This window comes from Plasmodium cynomolgi, chromosome 6, assembly GCF_000321355.1.
Source record: "Plasmodium cynomolgi strain B DNA, chromosome 6, whole genome shotgun sequence".
NCBI classification, from domain to species: domain Eukaryota; phylum Apicomplexa; class Aconoidasida; order Haemosporida; family Plasmodiidae; genus Plasmodium; species Plasmodium cynomolgi.
In genome coordinates, this window is record NC_020399.1 from 839484 (window position 1) to 859222 (window position 19739).

The window sequence follows — 19739 nt, forward strand, 5'->3', positions numbered from 1 at the left end:
AAAAAAAAAAAAAAAAAAAGGGGGTGCAAAGGCCGAAGCGGAAGGCCTATACCCCCGTTTATCCTTTTTTTTTCACTTCATCCCATTTCAGTTTGTTTTGTTTTATGTTTATTTTTTTCCGATAACCCCTTGGGCAACAAATAAACTTTAAAAAAAAAAAAAAAATGCACAAAAATGTACTGCTCCTCTGTCAAATTCGCGACGAGGAAAAGTTGCACGCATATGAAAAGCGAATATGTGTATGCACAGCACATCCATATGTGGCAGCTCACTTTCATGACCGTTGTAGGAAGCTCCTCCCCAGGGCAACAACGCGTGTCAATTTTGTGGAACTAAATTTAAACTTAAACAGTTTTGTGCATAGATATGGATGCGTGGGGGGATAAACAAAATGGGGCAAAAAAAAAGGAAAATAAAAAAGGGAAAAAAAAAAAAATATGAAGGGGGTAAAAAAAAAGGAGAATAAAAGGGGCATACAAAGGAGAATAAAAGAGGCAAACAAAGGAGAATAAAAAAGAGGCAAACAAAGGAGAATAAAAAAGGGCCAAAAAGAGGAGAATAAAAGGGCCCCCCCAAAAAAGGAGCACATAAGAGCTGAGAAAAAATCCGCATTTTACTGCAAAAAATGCGATGGGGTGCAGCGCGTAAGTTTTTTCTGTTTCTACGCGGCAAAAAGGGTGTCGCTAAAAAAAGCGTAGCGCCGAAGCGTGTAAGAAAAGAAGCGGGGGGTTACGTTCACTTTTAATTTGTGTGTTGCCCTCTGACAGCAGTGTACGGACATATGCGTGGAGATATATCTTTCGTTGCGAAGTCGCAAATGCACAATGAGGCAACCTCGTCCGGCGAATAAAATTTGCTCCTTGCTGTACAGCGCGCGTATGCGCATGCCTAGGCGGCTTAAGGAGTAGAAGGGTTGCGAACTTAGCAGGCCCGCGCGGCATGCGCCAGATGGGACGTTTTTTCCGCCCCCTTTCCAAGCCCACCCCCCGTTCTCATTTGCATGCGCATAAAAGGAGTAGCCAAAAAAAAAAAAAAAAAAAAAAAAAATCTGTTTTTCTCAACCGATCGCATTACGTATTAATACTTCGTTTTAATTCAGAACGTTTACTTTTACCAAATTTTAAGGTAGCACCAGCAATTTAGAGGAACTTAGCGGCAACGCAGCTTCAGCTCAGTTCATAAATAACTTTACGAGAAAGTCATAGCAAGATTGTAACCCCAGATATATTTTACGAACAAATTTATTTCGCGCCCGTTCGTGTAACCCCAACGGTACATCGCACGTACAGAACACGGTTACCAGGCCCCCCCCCCATAGTTCATTTTCCCCCTTCAGTCCCTTTTGCACCACCCCCCTTATTTGCAATGTTAGAAAGGAACCCCCTAGCCTGTTACTCCTATCACATGAAAACGTTTCTTTTTCTCAAGCCAATCATACAGTAAAAGTAAAGAGGTTTGAAAAAAAATAAATAAAAGAAGAAAAGTAGCAAAGAAGTAAAGTAGCAAAGAAGCAAAGAGGCAAAGAAGCAAAGAGGCAAAGAGGCAAAGAGGCAAAGAGGCAAAGAGGCAAAGAGGCAAAGAGGCAAAGAGGCAAAGAGGCAAAGAGGCAAAGAAGCAGCTGCGTGTGAATATCCCTGCATATACGCAATCGCCTGAACGGACGTGTGGAAAAGCGTCCAGCCCCCGCGCGCGGCGAAGCGACGTAGGGACACAGGAGCTTGCACCGACCGAGCCAAGGAGCAACTCCCTTACTCACCCCAACGCTGAAGAGCCCCCCAAAGGATAAAACATGATTTTATACCCGCACAAGTATTTCCCCAACACGGTAAAATGCATGCTGGCGGCGCACATTTACAGCTTCCAAGTGGAACTGTGCGACGATTTCTTCTACACAAGGAGCTTTGATATAGAGAAGAGTCTCGTAGTGAATAAGAAGCCGCTTCTGATTTACGAAAATAATTACGTCAGTTCGACCAAGGCAATATGTTTCCTGTTCCATCGGTTACGAAATGCGGAAAGTAAAAAGTGTTTGGATGACAAGCTACGGTTATACATGTCATGGGTAGAGTGGAGTGACCTCTTGGAGAAGCACATCGAAGTGTTAAACAAAAAGAAAATAATTGATAGTCTAGATGAGTTGGAGAGTTACCTAAAGGAAAATCCAAATAAAAATTTCATATGCAGCTCGGGACAAAATCACCAAGGGGGGGATAGTAACGACATGTTAACCTTGGCAGATATCTTTGTATATACCTCATTGACCCACTGCAATATTGAAATATGCCGAGAGAGTTGGGAACACATAAGCAAATATATTGAGAAAATAAACCAACTGGAGGACGTACAGAAAATTCTGAAGGACGTAGAGCATATTTACAAATATAAAAATATTTACAATTTATTTATTTCCAAAATTCATGAGAAAAATATCAACTCTTATTTGAAGAAGGAAAAATTTTATATAACGACGGCGATTAACTATGTGAATGGAGATCCCCATATTGGACATGCTTACGAAATAGTGCTAGCAGATGCTATTGCGAGGTATCACAAAAACATAGGGAGGAAGGTGTTCTTCACGACAGGTGCTGATGAACACGGAATGAAGATTGCCAATCAGGCAGCGAGAAATAATATCACTCCACAAGAATTATGCGATAGAAATGTACTTAAATTTAAGGAGTTAAATAAATTGTTGCATGTGGATGAGGACTACTATGTGAGAACGACATGTGATAAACATAAAAAAATTGCACAAGAAATTTGGACCAAATGTGAAGAGAACAAAGATATTTATTTGGGTGAATACGAAGGATGGTACAACGTCCGTGAGGAGACATACGTACCCGAGAACGAAGCGAAATTAATGAATTATAGGGATCCACTTAACAATATAAAGTTGGAAAAAATGAAAGAATCATCGTACTTTTTTAAAATGTCGAAATATCAGGAAAGGTTAATCGAGTATATACTTGAGAATCCCCATTTTATCCAACCGGAACAGAAGAGGAATGAGATTTTGCAGAGACTGAAGGAACCTTTGGCTGATCTGTCCTGTAGCAGAACGAAATTTTCTTGGGGAATTCCTGTCCCAAGTGACAACAAGCATGTTATGTATGTGTGGATGGATGCTCTGATAAATTATTATTCTAATTGCTTCATCGTAGATGGGAAGGAGGATTATTGGCCAGCAAATGTTCACCTGATTGGAAAAGACATCGTGTGGTTCCACACAGTTATCTTCCCCACCATTCTCATGTCAGTAAATTTGGATCTCCCCAAAAGTGTATTTTGTCATGGCTTTGTCCTAGCTGCGGATGGAAAAAAAATGTCTAAATCGTTAGGCAATGTAATAAATCCCATTGAAATAATTGAGGCCTATGGATCGGATGCTTTTCGCTTCCACGTCATTAAGGAGACTAAGAGAGGATTCGACATGCGTTTCGACATAGATAACCTAGTCGATATGTGTAACTCCGATTTAGCGGACACGATTGGAAATTTGGTGCAGAGGACATTATCCCTTTGTCAGCTATCAAATGAGTCAAAGATCCCTCCCCTCTTTGAGGAGTACGACATCGACTTGCCCTTCAGCCTGCTGCACTTTATTAACCGAGTGGAATTCCACATGCAGACTTATTGCGTTCAACTGTGTTGTGAAAAAACAGTAAACGTGTGCAAAGATTTGAATAAATTTCTGACCGAGTTGGCCCCATGGAAATACAAAAATGAAGACCATAATAAAAAATTGCACATAATTAGGATCATGATGGAAGCCATTTATCTCATTGGCCACTATTTGGATATTTTTATTCCATCCATTGCTTCCCAAATTTTCCAAAAATTAAATACCCCCAAGAAAAGCATTGTCGATTTGAACCCCTGGTTGAATAACTTACAAGAAGGGGTACAAATTAATAACGACAATATTTTATTTAAAAAATTTGAGGTGGAAAGTGCTCAAATAAAAATTCAAAAGGTCATAATGCGTGTGTGCAAAATTGTCAGTATTGTGAAGCAGGAAGAGGGTCAAAAAGCGGCCACCATTTTCGAAATTGAGGTCGATGACCAGGAGAAGCATCTCGCTGTTCTCTACCTACCTACACCTCCCAACTGTATCAGTATGTTCACCGTAGCTATTATGAATATTAAGCCTATCACCATTAATAACATTACTGTTAATGCCATCATCCCTCATGTGAACAAGGAAGTGTTTACCTTTGCCAGGGAGACGAATATGCAGACGGGGACTTTAATTAAGGCTAAGAATTACAAAACGCTTGTAAAGCAACGGGACAATTTAACTAAGAAGGAGGTCAACTCTTTGGAACTGTCCATTATTAATGGTCACTGTTTTTTCGAGAAAACCGTGCCCTTGGTTTTCGCCTCATCCGAGGACATGCCCTTCTACCACTCCACGCAGAGCAGCGGGCCCCTCAAGTTTTTTTGACCCGCGCGGTGCAGCGGTGTGGCGGTGCAGCGGTGTAGCGGTGTAGCGGTGCGACGATGCGGCTATGCGGCCGTGTAACGACGTAGTGACGGAGACCCACTTCAACTGCTGCACCATCAAATTGGCTACTCACGCACGCAAAGGTTTGATTTCACACTCCCCAGCGTGTTTTCCTTTGCGTGTTTTTCCCTGCCTGTTTTTCCCTGCCTGTTTTTCCCCGCCTGTTTTTCCCTGCCTGTTTTTCCCTGCCTGTTTTTCCCCGCCTGTTTTTCCCCGCCTGTTTTCCCCAGCGTGTTTCCCCACGCTTACTCGTGAATGCAGTTAACCCCTGTGGATACCCTTATAAGCGCGAGAGAAGGCCACACACACGCAGGCGCGAAAAAAGGGTGTGCTTAGCATAGGGGCGTCAGTCAGTGCGCGTGAGCACATAATTGCATACGGACGGGTGCGAAGATATCTCAGCGGACGCACCTGTGCCTATGCATAATTATTTTATTTTATTTTTTTTCTGAATTCATTTGGTCCTTTAGCATTTAACCATGTGAATATTTGGCATAGTAACAAAAAAAAGAAAAAAAAAAGTTAAAATAACGTATAAACGTATAAACGTGTAAACCTAAATTGTGTCTCTCCATATAGACACCCCATTAAAAATAAAAAAAATTTTAATTCGTAAATGACGAGAGGAGTTTCCCCTCCGCGAGCTGTCAGCAACGCAAGCACTTGGCAAGGGGCCCCTTTTGTGCCAGCCCATTTGGGATCCCAGCCAAATAGCGCGTGAACACTACGCACGCGGTTTGCTACCCTAACCGCTGCAAAATTTGAGGAAAGGGGGGGAAGTCGCATATAACTTCACCCTAACCGGTTTCGCAAAACTAGCTTGCGAGAAAAACCGTTCATGTAACTTTCCAGTGGTCAACTGGTTACCTACCCTGTTGATGAACCGCCTAACTGTTCAGCACCTCCAGGAGCGCCACCGTGATGTAGGACGATTTGGGTAAAGAGCAAGTCAAAAGGACGGAGGCCGTCGTTCGATAGTTGGGTACCTCCTTAATTAAATGCTCGTGGTAGACGTCACTCTGGACGAAGGTGATGTGTGTCTGCATTTCGTCCGCCATGCGCGTTGTAGCAGCGGGATTGGCGGCGTCCCTGTTTGGTTCCTCACTCCTCTCAGCCGAGTTGGCCTCCGAGTTGGGCGCCCACCCCTCCTGCTCCACCAGCTTGGTCAAATCACTCCGTATGAAGGGAATCCTGCCGCCACCCGCTGCGTCACTTTTAATAAAAAGGGACTTGAAATCACGAGGCTTTACAACGACCTTTCGATAACCACCAGGTGCACTGAAGAAGTTCTTTTCGGATCGAAAGTCATCTAACGATAAGCGCAAATTGCTCAACACAGATTTGTATTCTTCGGTGAGGTTTGGAGGAAACACAAAATTCTTATCTCCAGGGAATGGTAAAACGACATCGTAAATATCGTACAGAGAAATATTTTCAGGTGTCACTACGATTATGTTCGTTTCGTATAAAGGTTCACCACTTTCCGACTCATCTGAGTGATGCTCAGTGAAATTATCACTGCTTAGAGCTTCTTCGTTGTTACGACTGGACTCGATAAGATCGCCAACCACGACGGCAAAGCCATACTTCTTCATTCGTACATCCGCAAGGATGTTGAATATGAGACTTTGGGTAGAATGTATGAAGAGGGAAAATATATCCTTGGGTAAATTCATGAATGCATTTTTAAATTTTTTATCATTTTTTAAGGAGCACAAAATTGTTTTTTCTACATGGGAGTGACTCGAAATGGAATTTACAATTTCGGAAATTTCTTTCGGAAGTTGATTTTGCTCTTCTTTTGCATTTCTGTGTGATGTGTCGTTCATTTTTTTTTTTTTTAAAAAAGGTTTTTTTTTCGCAGTTTGGTAGTGGCAGAGAGGCATTCTCAACGTGTGCGGTTGGGTTTCCTTCTGCCTGACTATCTTTCTCGTCTTTCTCGTCTTTCCACACATGTGACTCATCATTGGGTGTGGTCAGAACGACGACCTCTTCTTCGCCTTCCACTCGGTTTGTCGCATCCAACTCGTTCAAGTACTCAATGAGGCGACCCTTCTTGGAGCTGTCCAGCCCGGCATTCTCAATGACGTGGAAGAGGGCCTGCTTGTAATTCTTCTTCAGTATGCAGATGCCAATTTCGTAATTTTTTATTTGCTTACTGCCAAACCGTTGGTGGCCAAAGTAGTTTACAAATCCTGCCTTCCTAAAGTTGTCAGCGAGTGCACAAAATTTTTCCTCCGAGGTGTCCTCCACTCCTCTAATTAGTACCTTGAAGAAGTTCCCCTGTAAATCGCCCAGGGAGAGTTTTTTTTTTTTGTAACTCAGGTTCGACACGTAGACGTTGTTGCACCAGGAGGGGGGGTCACCCCTACCAGCGCTTCCATCGCCGCTTCGACCACTACTTCCATCGCCGCTTCGACCACTACTTCTATCGCCTCTTCTATCGCCGCTTCTACCACCACTTCTATCTCCGCCTCTATCACCGCCTCTATCGCGGCTGACACTGTCCCCCCCCATTATCAGCCTAAACAAGTCAAACTTCTTCGCCTTGTGAATACAAAACCTCTGCACCGTTATTCCCCTCTTGTCCTTAATCCCACAGTATGATATGTCTCCGTTTTTTTTCTTTAAATTTATTTTTATTTTGTGCAGCACTTCGCATATGTCTTTGTTTTCCTTGTACAGATTGAAGTGCAGGTACTTCTTTCCCTTTTTCTGTTCGTTTTTCTTCTTCCTGTGATCGTTTAGCTTGTCCAGGAAGTTCCCCCCTGTAGCGTTTTCGGAGTGTTCTTCGTGGTTAAGCTGGTTGGAATAGGTGTGGCCCGTGTTGCCATTTTTACCTACACTGTAGGGGGGAACATGTCCGTTGGGGGGAACGCCCTCTTCGTCACATATTGGGGTTATCCCTTTTGGGGTGTCTCCCCCCTTCGCTTTGTCTTTTGAATCGTCACGCGGGGGATTCTCACGAAGGTTGGCAGTAGTGGCCCTTCCTTCCGCTTTGACTTCCGATTTGACTTCCATTTTGACTTCCGCTTCGCCTCCCTCTTCCCCGCGCACTTTTTTATTCCCCCCCCCTGTGCAGTTGCCATCGAAACTGTGAGCCAAAGTCCCGCACTCAATTTTCCTTTTCTTATTTTCGAAGAATCCCATTGCAGCGTTAGAGCTTTCCTGGGAGATTCCTTCTCCGCAAAACTGCCTCACCTGTTCAGGCAATTTTGTAATTTTTTTTTTTTCTTCCATTTGGTCCAACTTTTGGCAGATAATATTTTCCAATTCATCGTTTTGGCTGAATCGAGATTTCTTCGCATTTCCTTTTAATTTGTTAAATATGTTTTGTGGCAAAAGAGTTTTTAAGCAATTAAAGGATGGATATATTTGTATCGCGCTGATTTGTGCATCGTCTTTTTTTTCTTTAATGAACTCTACACTGTTATTTTCACAGTTGGCATTTCCTTGTAGTATGTTTCCATGCGAAAGGACACTTTGGCTCTGGGGGACATTTTTCGTTTCCGTCAGGAGAAATGGGTAATACTGTTTTATAACGTTGTGGATGTTTCTGCGCGTGGTTTTGTTTCCATCCGTGGGGTCCTCTTGGGGGAGTCCCTCACTACAAAGGGGTTCTTCACCGCGAATGGAATTCCCATTTTCATCCAAGTGGGAGTTCGCCGGAGTAGGCATCTCGTCCAGGTGTATAAAGAGACAGTACGGAATGGACATTTTCTTCAAGCCGTCCCTCGGCAACTCCTGCGGTAACTCACCCGCCTCACTGTTCAACTTTAACTGATATATGTCGTGTAACAAAGTAAGAAATTGCCTGAACGTTTTCACATTGTCTTTGTTTACATACTTGGCTAGCACATGCAAGTGTAACTCCGTTTTGGAGATGCTCCTGATTATTTTCTCCCTCTCGTCTTCCTCATTCTGGTGAATAATTTGATTAATTTTTTCTCTATGTATGAGCTGTTCCAAGTGCAAAATGTTGTTATTTCTCGTAATTTCGTGCACATGGAAATCTTCATACATGGTTTTTATTTTCCCTTCGATGCCATCCATGTTGTGGATATTTTTTCTAAACAGGTAATCGATGCCATGGTTTTTGGCGAAGGGGAAATTCTCTCCCCTTGTGTTGGTCATAAGGGTAGTATAGTTCAGAGGCGGGGATAAACAGGATCGTAGTTGTTACGTATGTCCACACGTATGCAATATGTATATGCATATGCATATACACTATGGGATTACTTTTTTTTTTTTTCACGTGTACATTTATTTATATATGAATTGTAACGCAGGAAGGGTCTATCGCAACTGAGCTGCAGCATCTGCTAGGCAAATGACAACATGCAATTTTGGCACTACAAAAAAATGTAACATTTCACTGGGGATGGGGTGGGGGAATTTTTAAAAAGGGGAAAACGTTCTTTGGGTTTACGCAGCGGTGGGAGAAAGCGTAAAAAGCATGAAGAAGGAATGGGGTGGGAGTTAGGGAGGTTGACAGGGCCCTATATTCTTTTACCCATAAGCGAAGCGGCAGTTTTTAGTGGGTGCTACATTTATTTCTCACTCAGAAAGGGAAAAAAAATATACACATATATGTACTTATATATGTACCACTCGCTCAGCAGGTATGCTCTCCTCCGTTTTCCTTATTTTGATGGCCAATGCAGAAGAGCAACACAAATCTTTGCAGTTGTTTTGCGCGGTTGCCCCCTTTAGCCTTTCAAAAAGGGGGTCGAACGAATGAAAAAAAAAAAGAAAGAAAAGGGAGAAAGAAAGAGGGAAAGAAAGAGAGCTACACGTAGGCACATAAAATCATGTGCGTTTTTTCACTTCGCACGTAGAACAGCTTCTCTGTGAGTAGATTGTCAACGGGACCTCTCCCTTATAGGCTTGAAAAACGGATTCACCACTTGGCGCGAAGGGGGCTAACACAATTCGAATGAGAAAGATACGCTGGAAGGGGGACCTGAAATAGGGACCTGAAATGGGAAAGAACAATTCAGGAGCAGTTTGAATAGCTACCTATGGTGTGAAGGGCAGCCTGGAATAGAACGCCTACCCGTGGTACTCTACGCATACGTCGCTGTTCCTATTTGTGCACATTTTTGTATTTGTATTTTTTTGTCTGTTTATTTATTTATTTTTTTTTCTGGGTGGAGGCACCTTTGGGGGGTTCTTCTCAAACCTTTGCAGTTAGCGCCAAATCGTTGGTCGCGTCTTTTTTATTTCTGCCAACCCGCTTGGAAGTAGCCCAGTGGGTGCGTTTATGTGTTATTTTGTTCTACTCAACGGAGTGATAACGCTCAGTTGGTACAAAATAAGGAGGGGGGAAAAAAAAAGAAGCGGGTTACATTTTGCGAAAGAAAAAAATGAAAAATTTCCCAATGTGGACAAATTTTTTTGTGATTCTACCTGGTGCATTGCTCGAGAGATGCTTTTTACAAAGTGGCTTATCATCTGGTGAAGTTTATCCCGGTCCATACATACACATATGAACGAAGGGGGTGAAACGCTGTTACGTCGGTGAGCCAGCAGCAGCTTTGTAGGCCCACCATACGAATTAGCTTTACTTGGCAAGTTTGATAAAATTGAAAGACGCGTTTTGATACTGATGAACGTCCAATCTGTTTGATGTTATCGTCTATATCCAGCTGTTATTTCCACTCCATTCTTCTTTTCCCTTTCCCTTTTTCGTGGAGAAATGTCGCCTCACTTGTGGTAGGTACCAATCCACTCTGGGTGTTGCACTCCACTTGGGGGGGGAAAAAAAAAGCTTTTAGCCGATGCTACACTGTACCTTTTTTTGTCCTCACTCATGTGGATGGGTGGAAGAAAGGCATGCGTACTGCAGTTGTTAGTCAGATGTTGGTTCCTCCACTTTGTGGTCTCACTTGAAAGTGTGAAAAAAGATGGAATTAATTTTTTTTGCCACATAGTGATCTACCTCTAATGCAGCATCGTCGGCCCTCCACTTTTTGTCAATTTGGAAAGGTGTAAAAAAAGGCACATGTTTGGAAGTGCATTGGAGGAGCGTTTAAAGTGCCGTTTTGCCATTTTGCTATTTTGCTACCTTGACATTTTGCGCTTCCCCCATAACCTGGGTGAGCACTTCTGCTTAGCAATGTGTTGTCACGTAGTTCAAGTAGAACAAATTTGAAAAAGGCGTTTTTTATGAGCCGAAAGTGGAGTGCGTTTTCGCGCATGCAGAGGGGTTAAAGCATTTTATTTTTTGTTTTATCCTTACCGGTTTGAAAAGAAAAGAAAAGAACGACCTGTACGGGGGGAAGCAGTCGGGGAGACATGTGTGGAAAGGAAAACACTGAACAAGGGTAAAGAAGCGAGTGGCACAAATTGGTGATGCTCACCATGGATACCTTGTTCACTTACCGAGTATGTTCCTTTTTCTTGTGTAAATATTTTTGCAAAGTATAATTCGAAGAGGTTACAATGGCATGTGGCAAAGTTTGTGAAATGAAAAAGTGCAGATCATCCCTGGTACATTCACCTTATTGCAGTTGTCAAGGTGGAATTTTTTTTTTTTTTTTTGCATAAGAGTTAAACAAAAGGACACATATATAAAAACAACCGATTGAGAAATTCACTTTGAAGGAGAAACAAATAATCTCTTTTTATCTCCACGAAAAAAAAAAAAGAAAAAAAAAAAAAACGTCATAATTGATACTCCTATAAGTTAACCCGCATTCAGTAGGAATATTCTTTTTTTTTTTTTGCCCCAACACACTGCTCACGAAAATGAAAAAGATAATCCACATTTCGTTTTTCTTCCTCTCCCTGCTGATACTTACTCGTGAGTACAAACTGACAAGCGGAAAAATTACGAGTCACGCTCGTGGCAATTTAACAATCGGTTCAGTAGATAGTAACTGGGTGAGTGATGAGAAGGGCATCAAAGAATACAAAGAAAGCAATGATGATGTAGAGGAGGAAGGGGAGAGTTTCAGAGAGGGTGGGTTGGGCACCCATGTAGGGAGCAACGAAACGGAGGAAGGTCCCTTGGATGAGGGGGGTGACACCGACGTTGTGGAAAATCAGCAGCATGAAGAAAGTGTTAACTCTGCGGATGTGCCAACCTCAGGGGGAGATGGTGAAGTGGACGATGAAGAGGTAGACGGTGAGGAAGTGGACAATGAGGAAGTGGACGGTGAGGAAGTGGACGATGAGGAAGTGGACGGTGAGGAAGTGGGCAATGAGGAAGTGGACGGTGAGGAAGTGGACGGAGACTTGGTGGATACAGACGTGGTGGATACAGACATGGTGGACGACGATGAAGAGGTAGAGCACGAGCAGATCGATTACGAACAGGTGGACGATGACGCGGGAGACGATCCCAATTGGGACGAAACGCACGAGTCAGCACCAACCGAGGCAGAAAGCGCGGGGCGAAGCAGACCTTATCACCATAGAAAAAACGAGACAAATGATGAGGAACAGGGAAACATCGATATGGATGCAGTAAAAATGGAGACGCATAAACGGAGTGGCGGAGACTCAGGGAGACAAAACAATGCCATGCCTGTGGATGCAAACCATCTGGAAGGGGCAAACGAGGAAGGCGAAGAAGAAAAGTATCCAGATGGTGGAAGCAGCACTGGGGGTGTGGACAGAGAAAGTGGGGAAAGCACCCCCTTAGAAGGTAAAGAAGTGGGCAATATAGACGAGCAGGACGATGAAGAAGAAGACGGAGGAGAAACGAAAGAACCGGAAGAAGGGGGAGAAGAAGAACGCTCAGTTCCAACAAGTGATGCCAAGGCACACGATCTGCTTATCGGAGATTATAAAAATGAGAATGACATTAAGAAGGAAGCCGGTGCTTTAGTCGAAAGGATGATTAAAATGCTGGATGAAAGCGGAAGGGATAATGAGGTAAGAATGTTGGCCCAAGATTTGACTGAATTTTTCAGCACTGATTTAAACACCCAAAAGGGAGACTCTCCATGAGTCATTCATGTCTATAGGGGCATATCATTTAGGAGAGTTTTACAAGAAGCACAGCAGGTTGTGAGAAAAAAACGTTAACGTTCGTTTTGTGCTTTTCCTTTCACACGCAACTGAGCAGTGTAAGTAAGTAAAGTTTGTGCCTTCCCTCCCTGAGTGTAATCCTCCTTTGTGTCAATAAAATGAAAAAAGTGAAAATCTCGAAAGTTGTAAAAATGGGGAAGTGCCCCCCATTCGCAGTTACGCAAAATGAGCCCCATCTAACAGTTGGCTATTCATAACACTCTCATAACACTGTGTGTACGTAGTGACAGTCCGGCTGTAAAATATCCCCGCATGTGTAATTAACGAACGATATTGTTTACCCAGTGGATGTTTGAAAGTGCGCAAAAAAAGGGGACGGATAAATTAGCAACCTCCTACATGATATGATGTAAAAAAGGAACTTCTTCCATTTGCATTTCATATGTTGGTGAATTGGTAAAGGTGTGATTGTTGAGTGGATCAATGCACATGTCGCGTTGTTTAGGTGTTGTGCATACTTGTTTGTCCTATCCGCATGAACAGTTTCCCCTTTTTACTCCACAGCAAGTGTGTACCCATTTGGGGGGAAGTTCACACAAACGATTGATCACCCCAAGAGAGGGACTAATATATCAGCACATTGATCAAAATGGCTAAAAATTGTGCAGCGAACATTTGTTCCTTTTCCACTGTGATATTGACATGGTCGGAAAAAGGAAGATTCCGCGTCAGCAAAAAAAAATGGACAAAGTGGAGGGGACATTCGCGCAGCTGCCATAGGCCTCTTCCCCTGTTAGTAAATCGGGAACAGTTTGCTCGTTTTGTAAAAGGTGAGAAAAAATGGTCCACACGAAATGGCAATTAATGATGAAAGGAAGTTTTCCCTTACTGGCGAAATGCGTTCACTTGGCAAAAATTAAAATGTGGAGGCCGAGGGGACGTTAGCACGGCTGCTTAAAAAGGTGTAATTAATTTTTGGTTTATACCCAACGGGGGGGGGGCGGTTTTTTCCACAGAAAAAAAAAAAAAAAAAAAGTAGAACGGTAGACTTTTAAGTAGAACGGTGACTTTCATTTTGGCTAGACGTAATTAAATCTTCGAATTTGTGAAAATTTCCTCTTTTCTGATTTAAAAGTTGTGTGAAGAAAAATCAGGTGACGTTGAATCGACAGCTCCATGTTGGACAATCAAACAACGATTAAAATTGCACATTTGGAAAGGGAAAAAATTTATGTGGAGCAAAGCGAGCAAAGGAAAAGCGTCTCCCCCGGTTAGTCAATTTCTCTGTGGAGAGGCTCTCTCGTGTCCCTTTGCTTTTGTTTCTCATGTTTTGCTTTCTGTGAAATTTGTTTCAATTTACGGTGAAAATTTTCCGTTTTTTTGCGAAGATTTCCTTTTTTTTTTTGCGAAGATTTCCATTTTTTTTTGCGAAGATTTCCATTTTTTTTGCGAAGATTTCCGTTTTTTTTCTCTGTGATTAATTTTCCGAGTTTCCCAATCCCAGGGTGCAAAATGGCAGTGACCTCGCCACGTTTTGCCAAATTTCCCGGGGAACTCGTTCCTCTGTTTGGGCGCCGTTTACACACGTGTGTGTCTGTTGTAGAGCGGCGCTTAACGTGCGTCGAAGGAACAGACTGTTCTGATTTGTGAAAACTCGTTTGATTCTCACCTGTGCAAAATTTTCCAAAATTAAATGAAATGCGCTGCTCAGGACGGAAAATTCCTTGCGCTAGTTGGTTACTTTATTCATTTTTTTTTTTTTTTTTAATAAAAAAAAAAAAAAGTTTTGCAACACCAGAAGCAAATAGCCAAAAGCCAAATCGACAATCGACCATTCCATGCTTCACTACTTGTGAACATTTCCAAAACTACACTTGAAAGGAGTCTAACATTTGAACAGACCTTTTCGCCACTCCAATTCGCCACTTTGCGAAATTTCTCCAAATCATAATTCCCCCTCACGGAATCGCAAGATGAAAAACAGCTTGTGCCTAATTTTCTGTTTATTTTTTCTAAACGAGTTTGCATGTGGGGAAAGGGAAGAAACTATTGACGCCGTCCCGAATGTGGCGGTCGTAAATTTGGAGAAGCCGACTTTGAGGACTCTCCTGATGGAGAATCCAGGGGTGGTCGGTGAGGAGGTCAGCGAGGGGGTTGCCAACGGGCAGGTTGTCAATGAGGGTGTCCCTAGTGATGACTTACCTGTAGACAGAGTAGCCACCGAAGAAGTGTCACCTGAAGTGGCCCCCTCAGATGACGCTCCATCCGCCCTCTCAGTCGAAACTGCAGAAGGGGAAAATCAAGAATCGGAGCAGAAAACGCCCCCAGACAATGCAAAACAGAGTGATGCCACCCCCGTCGAAGTTACTCACGGTGTGAATTCCGTAGTAGAGAATGAGGAGGGAAAACACGTAGAAAATGACTCCCCAGTGGTGACGAAAGGTCAGCAGGAGGAAGGAGAAGAATGTTGCAACGAATGTAGTACACCTTGCGTACCTGAATGCACAGAAGGTGATAATAATTGCCCAGAAAAATGTAGCACTGATGATGCATGTACAGAGGACTGTGTCGTTCATGAGAACTGCGAAGTCGCTGATTGTCCAGAATGCTCGGGATGCCCAAAGGACTCAGCATGCTCAGAATGCCCAACGGACTCAGAATGCCCACAATGCTCAAAATGCCCACAATGCGCAGAATGCCCACAATGCTCAAAATGCCCACAATGCGCAGAAAACCCACAATGCTCAAAATGCCCACAATGCGCAGAATGCCCAGAATGCTCAAAATGCCCAGAATGCTCAAAATGCCTAGAAGACTCAACATGTGATGAATGCGCAAAATGCCCAGAAGACCCAGAATGTGCCGAATGCAAGAGGGAATGTGAAAGTGAGAAGACAAAAGAGAGTGTGGCCACTGCTCCTGGTGTTTCGTCCGAGGTAACGCAGCAAACCGAACAAGGTCAAGCTTCCCACTCAGCTGACGCTGCACCCGTCACCTCAGTGCGAACTGAAGAAGGGGAAAATCAAGTAGCGGAGGAGAGAACGTCTGAAGACAGTCCACAAACGGTTGATACACCCCACGTCGAAGTTGTTAACAGTGTGGATCCCGTAGCAGAGGAAGCGGAGGGAAAACAACCCGAAATTGAAGACAACTCGGATGGTGAAGGGGCCAACAATGTGATACGTGAAATATTTAACGGCCTCAAAAATGTTGAAGATGAGGAAGAAACCGTTTTAGAGGAAACTGATGAGGAGGAAGGAGACCAGATGGTCGATGAAAATGAGGAAGAAGAGGAGGGAGAGACATACGAAGGGGAAGATACCGAAGATGTTGCACTCGATGAGGAGGATGAAGAGGGTGAAAAGGATGAAGAGGGTAAAGCGGGTGAAGAGGGTAACGCGGGTGAAGGAGGTAAAGCAGGTGAAGAAGGTAAAGCGGGTGAAGAAGGTAAAGCGGGTGAACAGAGTGTGGAGGAACAAAATGCAGAGGTCCCATTCATTGACACTGCAACAAACAACAAAGGAGTTCGTAACATTAAAACAGAAACCCATAATTTAGTAGCTGATTTGATTACCATACTGAACGCAGATAACGGAATCGACCAATCCCTCAAAGCGTTAGCAAAGGATATGGCTCAATATTTTTTAAATCACTTAAACGCGGAAAATGAGATTGCATGATTTTACTCCACGTTAAGGTGTTGCGTAGTGCACTATGTAAACCCTTTAGCAAAATGGAAATTTTTTTTTTTTTTGCATATATTAGCCAGGGGCCACACAGAATGGTATGCGCCCCTCGTGGTTCCCTTTTTTTTTTTTGTAAAACTTGCGCAGTCGCAAATGTTTAGAAACTCGCTTTAGCTGGGCAGGTCACCCATTAATCATTTTAAAAAAATCTCGAAAAGGTGTGTAAGTGGGGAGATGTGTGAAATTGGCTTTTTGTTAGGGAGGAGTATAATAGAGAAAAAGTGGGAAAAAAATGATGACTAAAAGGTGCCGAAAAAAACGCAACAGGCACAGTAAATAGAAAAAGGCAAAAATAGGTACACAAACGATCAGGTCAAAATAACAGACTTTTTTTTTACGCCAAAGGTACATTCCCCTTTGCACACATTCTTCATTTGGAGAAGTACCTTCTTCCGTTTCACTAAGTGTAAACTGTTAAGTGGTACATGTTCCACATATGTGTTCCCTAAAAATGTCAAACGAAAGGGTTTCTCACATCATGCTTTGTAAAAGAGAGCACTACGGAGGGGTGTAAAACTACGAAGCGGTTAAAATGCGCCTTCTTTAAATATTGCAAGGGGAAAAGGAATAACAAAAAAAAAAAAAAGACAACCTTTCGGCTGGTTGTATACCCTTTTAACTGACTTAAGGTGTTCCAGTGAAGGGGTTTTTAACGGTGAAGTATCTAAAGTGTGAATCGTCGCTCCGTTTGGCGCTCCACCCATTTGATGCCCCATCCACTCGGTTATTCGTTCCCCTTTTTACATTCCCATCTTTACGCTCCCAAACGTAGCGACAATAGTGTGATGACACGTGTGCGCAAAAAGGATAAAAAAAAAAAAAACGAAGAGACAGAGACACAGCAGACTGAAAAATGTCCCACTTTTACACCCCCCCAAGGGAAAAGAAGTTTAAAAAAGAAAAGAAAAGAAAAGAAAACGCGTCCTTTTCTATCAAGCGGAGGGATACATTTCTCCCCTTTTGGTGTGAACTTTCTGGGTTCTTGTCACTACTCTAGTCCAGTGCGATCGCTCAACTGGATGGTGGCCTCGCCACTGTGTGCGTTAAACTTAATTTTATTTTCGCAAGTTCGAGTCTGCTTGGATAGTCCTGACCAGTTCTAGCGAATTTTTATTTTGTCATCTTATTACTCTATTTTGTTGCTCAATTTTGTGTATTTTTTTTTCCCCGTGGGGACAGTCCCATCTCGGTCGACCTGTTGGCGCGCCCCGCGAAATTGCATCTTGCCCATTCTGTTGGCCTTCTGGATTGGCCTAAGGCAACTCGTCCGTCAACGTAAGCGAGTTGCATACCAACGCGGTGCATACCAACGCGGTGCATACCAACGCGGTACATACCAACGCGGTACATACCAACGCCATACATATACAACTCCCCCTCTGTGTGTAACTACTCGTACGCAGCTTTGCACCTCTAAGCATGTGTTCCCCTTTTTTGTTTCCACGCGTGTAGTAATTAAGAAGGAGTTAAAATGAAGGCCATTTGGAAAATCCCTTTTTCCCTTTTCTTTTGGAACTTTTTAATTTATTTAAATTGTGCAAAGGTGACCAACTCAAATCAGCTAAAAACGAATTTGAGAAATGGGTTTGGACAAAATGGCTACTTGACTGGTCATGTGGGAGGAGGAGCACATCCAAATTTGAAGAAGCAGCATGGAGGGGGGGTTTCCGTGCAGGGGAATGACGATGAGGAAGTGGATTCCGACCAGAAAGTGGATCCCCCCGAGACAGTGGATTCCCGCGGGACAGTGGATTCCCACGGGACAGAAGAAACAGAGAAAGCATTGACAGCAGAGGCAGTAGAGAAAGCACCGGAAAAACCGGCAGCAGGGCCAGAAGAGGTAGCACAATCGGTTTTGGACCAGACAGTGGGAACAGAGGAAACAGAGGAAACAAAGAAAGCATCGGTAATACCGGAAGTACCGGTAGCATCGGCAGCACCGGGAAAATCGGAAGAACCGGGAGAACCGGGAGCATCGGGAGAACTGGGAGCACCAGGAACACCGCCACAAGGGACAACAGATACAGAAGGGACAGATGGGACAAAAGGGGCAACAGCGGCTACGACCTGTCCGGGCAATACAGAAGGATGTGAAGGTGGGGCGGGATGTACTCACACAGCAGCCAAAAGCACATGTCCCAACGCAGAGAGCGGACAGTGCACTAATGAAAATTGTGATGTGTGTAAAAAAACCACCACAAGTCCAGCTGAGGTGTCAGAACAGGTTCTCACTGAAGAATCACAGATAACTGTTGTGAGCCCACCAACAGGGGGGGTGAACTCTGGACAGACAGCAGACACTAACAACTTACAAGAAGAAAAATTGAGTGACAAAGATAATGATATTAGTTCAAAGGAGGATAAGGCAGAAGAAGCGGTTTTGGACAATACAGTGGGAACAGAGAAAGCATTGGAAACGGAGAAAGTATCGGAAACACCGGAAGCACCGAAAGCACCGAAAGCACCGGGAGCAGAGGAAGAAGGGACACCACAGACAGCACCGGAAGCAGGGACAACAGGGAAAGAAGGGACAACAGTGGTTACGACCTGTCCGGGCAATACAGAAGGATGTAAAGGTGGGGAGGGATGTACTCACACAGCAGCCAAAAGCACATGTCCCAACGCAGAGAGCGGACAGTGCACTAATGAAAATTGTGATGTGTGTAAAAAAACCACCACAAGTGCAGCGCAGGTGTCAGAACAGGTTTCCAATGGAGCATCACAGATAACTGTTGTGAGCCCACCAACAGGGGGGGTGAACTCCGGACAGACAGCAGACCCTAACAGTTTACAAGCAGTAAATTTGAGTGACAAAGATAAGGATATCAGTTCGAAGGAGGAAGAAGTGTTGGTGGAAAGGGAAGTAGAGAACGACGTGGAGAAGGAGAATGCTAACGAAGACGACACGGAGGATGAGGGAGAAACTGATAGCGCAAACTATGACGATGTGGACGTGGAGGAGGACGATGAGGAAGTAGAGGACGAAATTGAAGACCCAGAATATGCGCAACAGATAACAGAAACGCAGAACGCGCAAAAAATGCCAACGGCGCAAAACAACCCCCCTGATGTAGGACATAAATCTCTAATCAGCGAAGCCATCGTTCATAGTGCTCTTGCGGAAGAGTACAAGGACACCATGAAGGGTAAGAAAGAAGCCGAAGCCTTCGTGAACACTTTGCTGGATTTACTGGACGGTGATAACAGCGAAGTCGACGATGCCATCAAGAATTTGGCTGACGACATTTCGCAATTCGTCCTCAAGTGAGAGGGATAGCGTGTGTTGGCGATTGCATGTGCACACATGGATTCGCGTGAGCAAATCGGTTGGTGTAATTAAGCGCTTGGGCGATTTTCCCCAGTGGCGCATAAAAAAGCATGCTGCAAATAATAGACCCCGAATTTGTCACCCAACAAGTAATACACACATGATGGGAAAAAAAAAAAAAAAAAAAAAAAANAANAANAANANANANANANANANANATATATTATTATATATATAT

At 43.5% G+C, this 19739-nt stretch overlaps 5 protein-coding genes across 5 annotated transcripts; 4 read left to right on the plus strand and 1 right to left on the minus strand.

The window, feature by feature from the left end:
• Window positions 1-1789: 1789 nt before the first annotated feature.
• On the plus strand, window positions 1790-4765 carry PCYB_062920 (methionine- tRNA ligase; the record flags this gene model as incomplete). Its single annotated transcript, XM_004221459.1, has 2 exons — window positions 1790-4440; window positions 4741-4765. 2 exons carry the CDS (start codon window positions 1790-1792, stop codon window positions 4763-4765), a joined length of 2676 nt encoding a protein of 891 aa, XP_004221507.1.
• Window positions 4766-5397: 632 nt separating this feature from the next.
• Window positions 5398-8563, minus strand: PCYB_062930 (hypothetical protein; the record flags this gene model as incomplete). Its single annotated transcript, XM_004221460.1, has 2 exons — window positions 5398-6239; window positions 6433-8563. The coding sequence occupies 2 exons, from the start codon at window positions 8561-8563 to the stop codon at window positions 5398-5400; spliced, it is 2973 nt and encodes a 990-aa protein (XP_004221508.1).
• Window positions 8564-11260: 2697 nt separating this feature from the next.
• On the plus strand, window positions 11261-12391 carry PCYB_062940 (hypothetical protein; the record flags this gene model as incomplete). Its single annotated transcript, XM_004221461.1, has 1 exon — window positions 11261-12391. A coding segment is annotated over one exon (1131 nt), but the record flags the coding sequence as incomplete, so codon positions are not given.
• Window positions 12392-14460: 2069 nt separating this feature from the next.
• On the plus strand, window positions 14461-16167 carry PCYB_062950 (hypothetical protein; the record flags this gene model as incomplete). The annotated part of the gene is made up of 2 exons (XM_004221462.1): window positions 14461-15373; window positions 15488-16167. The coding sequence occupies 2 exons, from the start codon at window positions 14461-14463 to the stop codon at window positions 16165-16167; spliced, it is 1593 nt and encodes a 530-aa protein (XP_004221510.1).
• Window positions 16168-17704: 1537 nt separating this feature from the next.
• Window positions 17705-19501, plus strand: PCYB_062960 (SICAvar-like protein; the record flags this gene model as incomplete). The annotated part of the gene is made up of 1 exon (XM_004221463.1): window positions 17705-19501. One exon carries the CDS (start codon window positions 17705-17707, stop codon window positions 19499-19501), a length of 1797 nt encoding a protein of 598 aa, XP_004221511.1.
• Window positions 19502-19739: the final 238 nt, after the last annotated feature.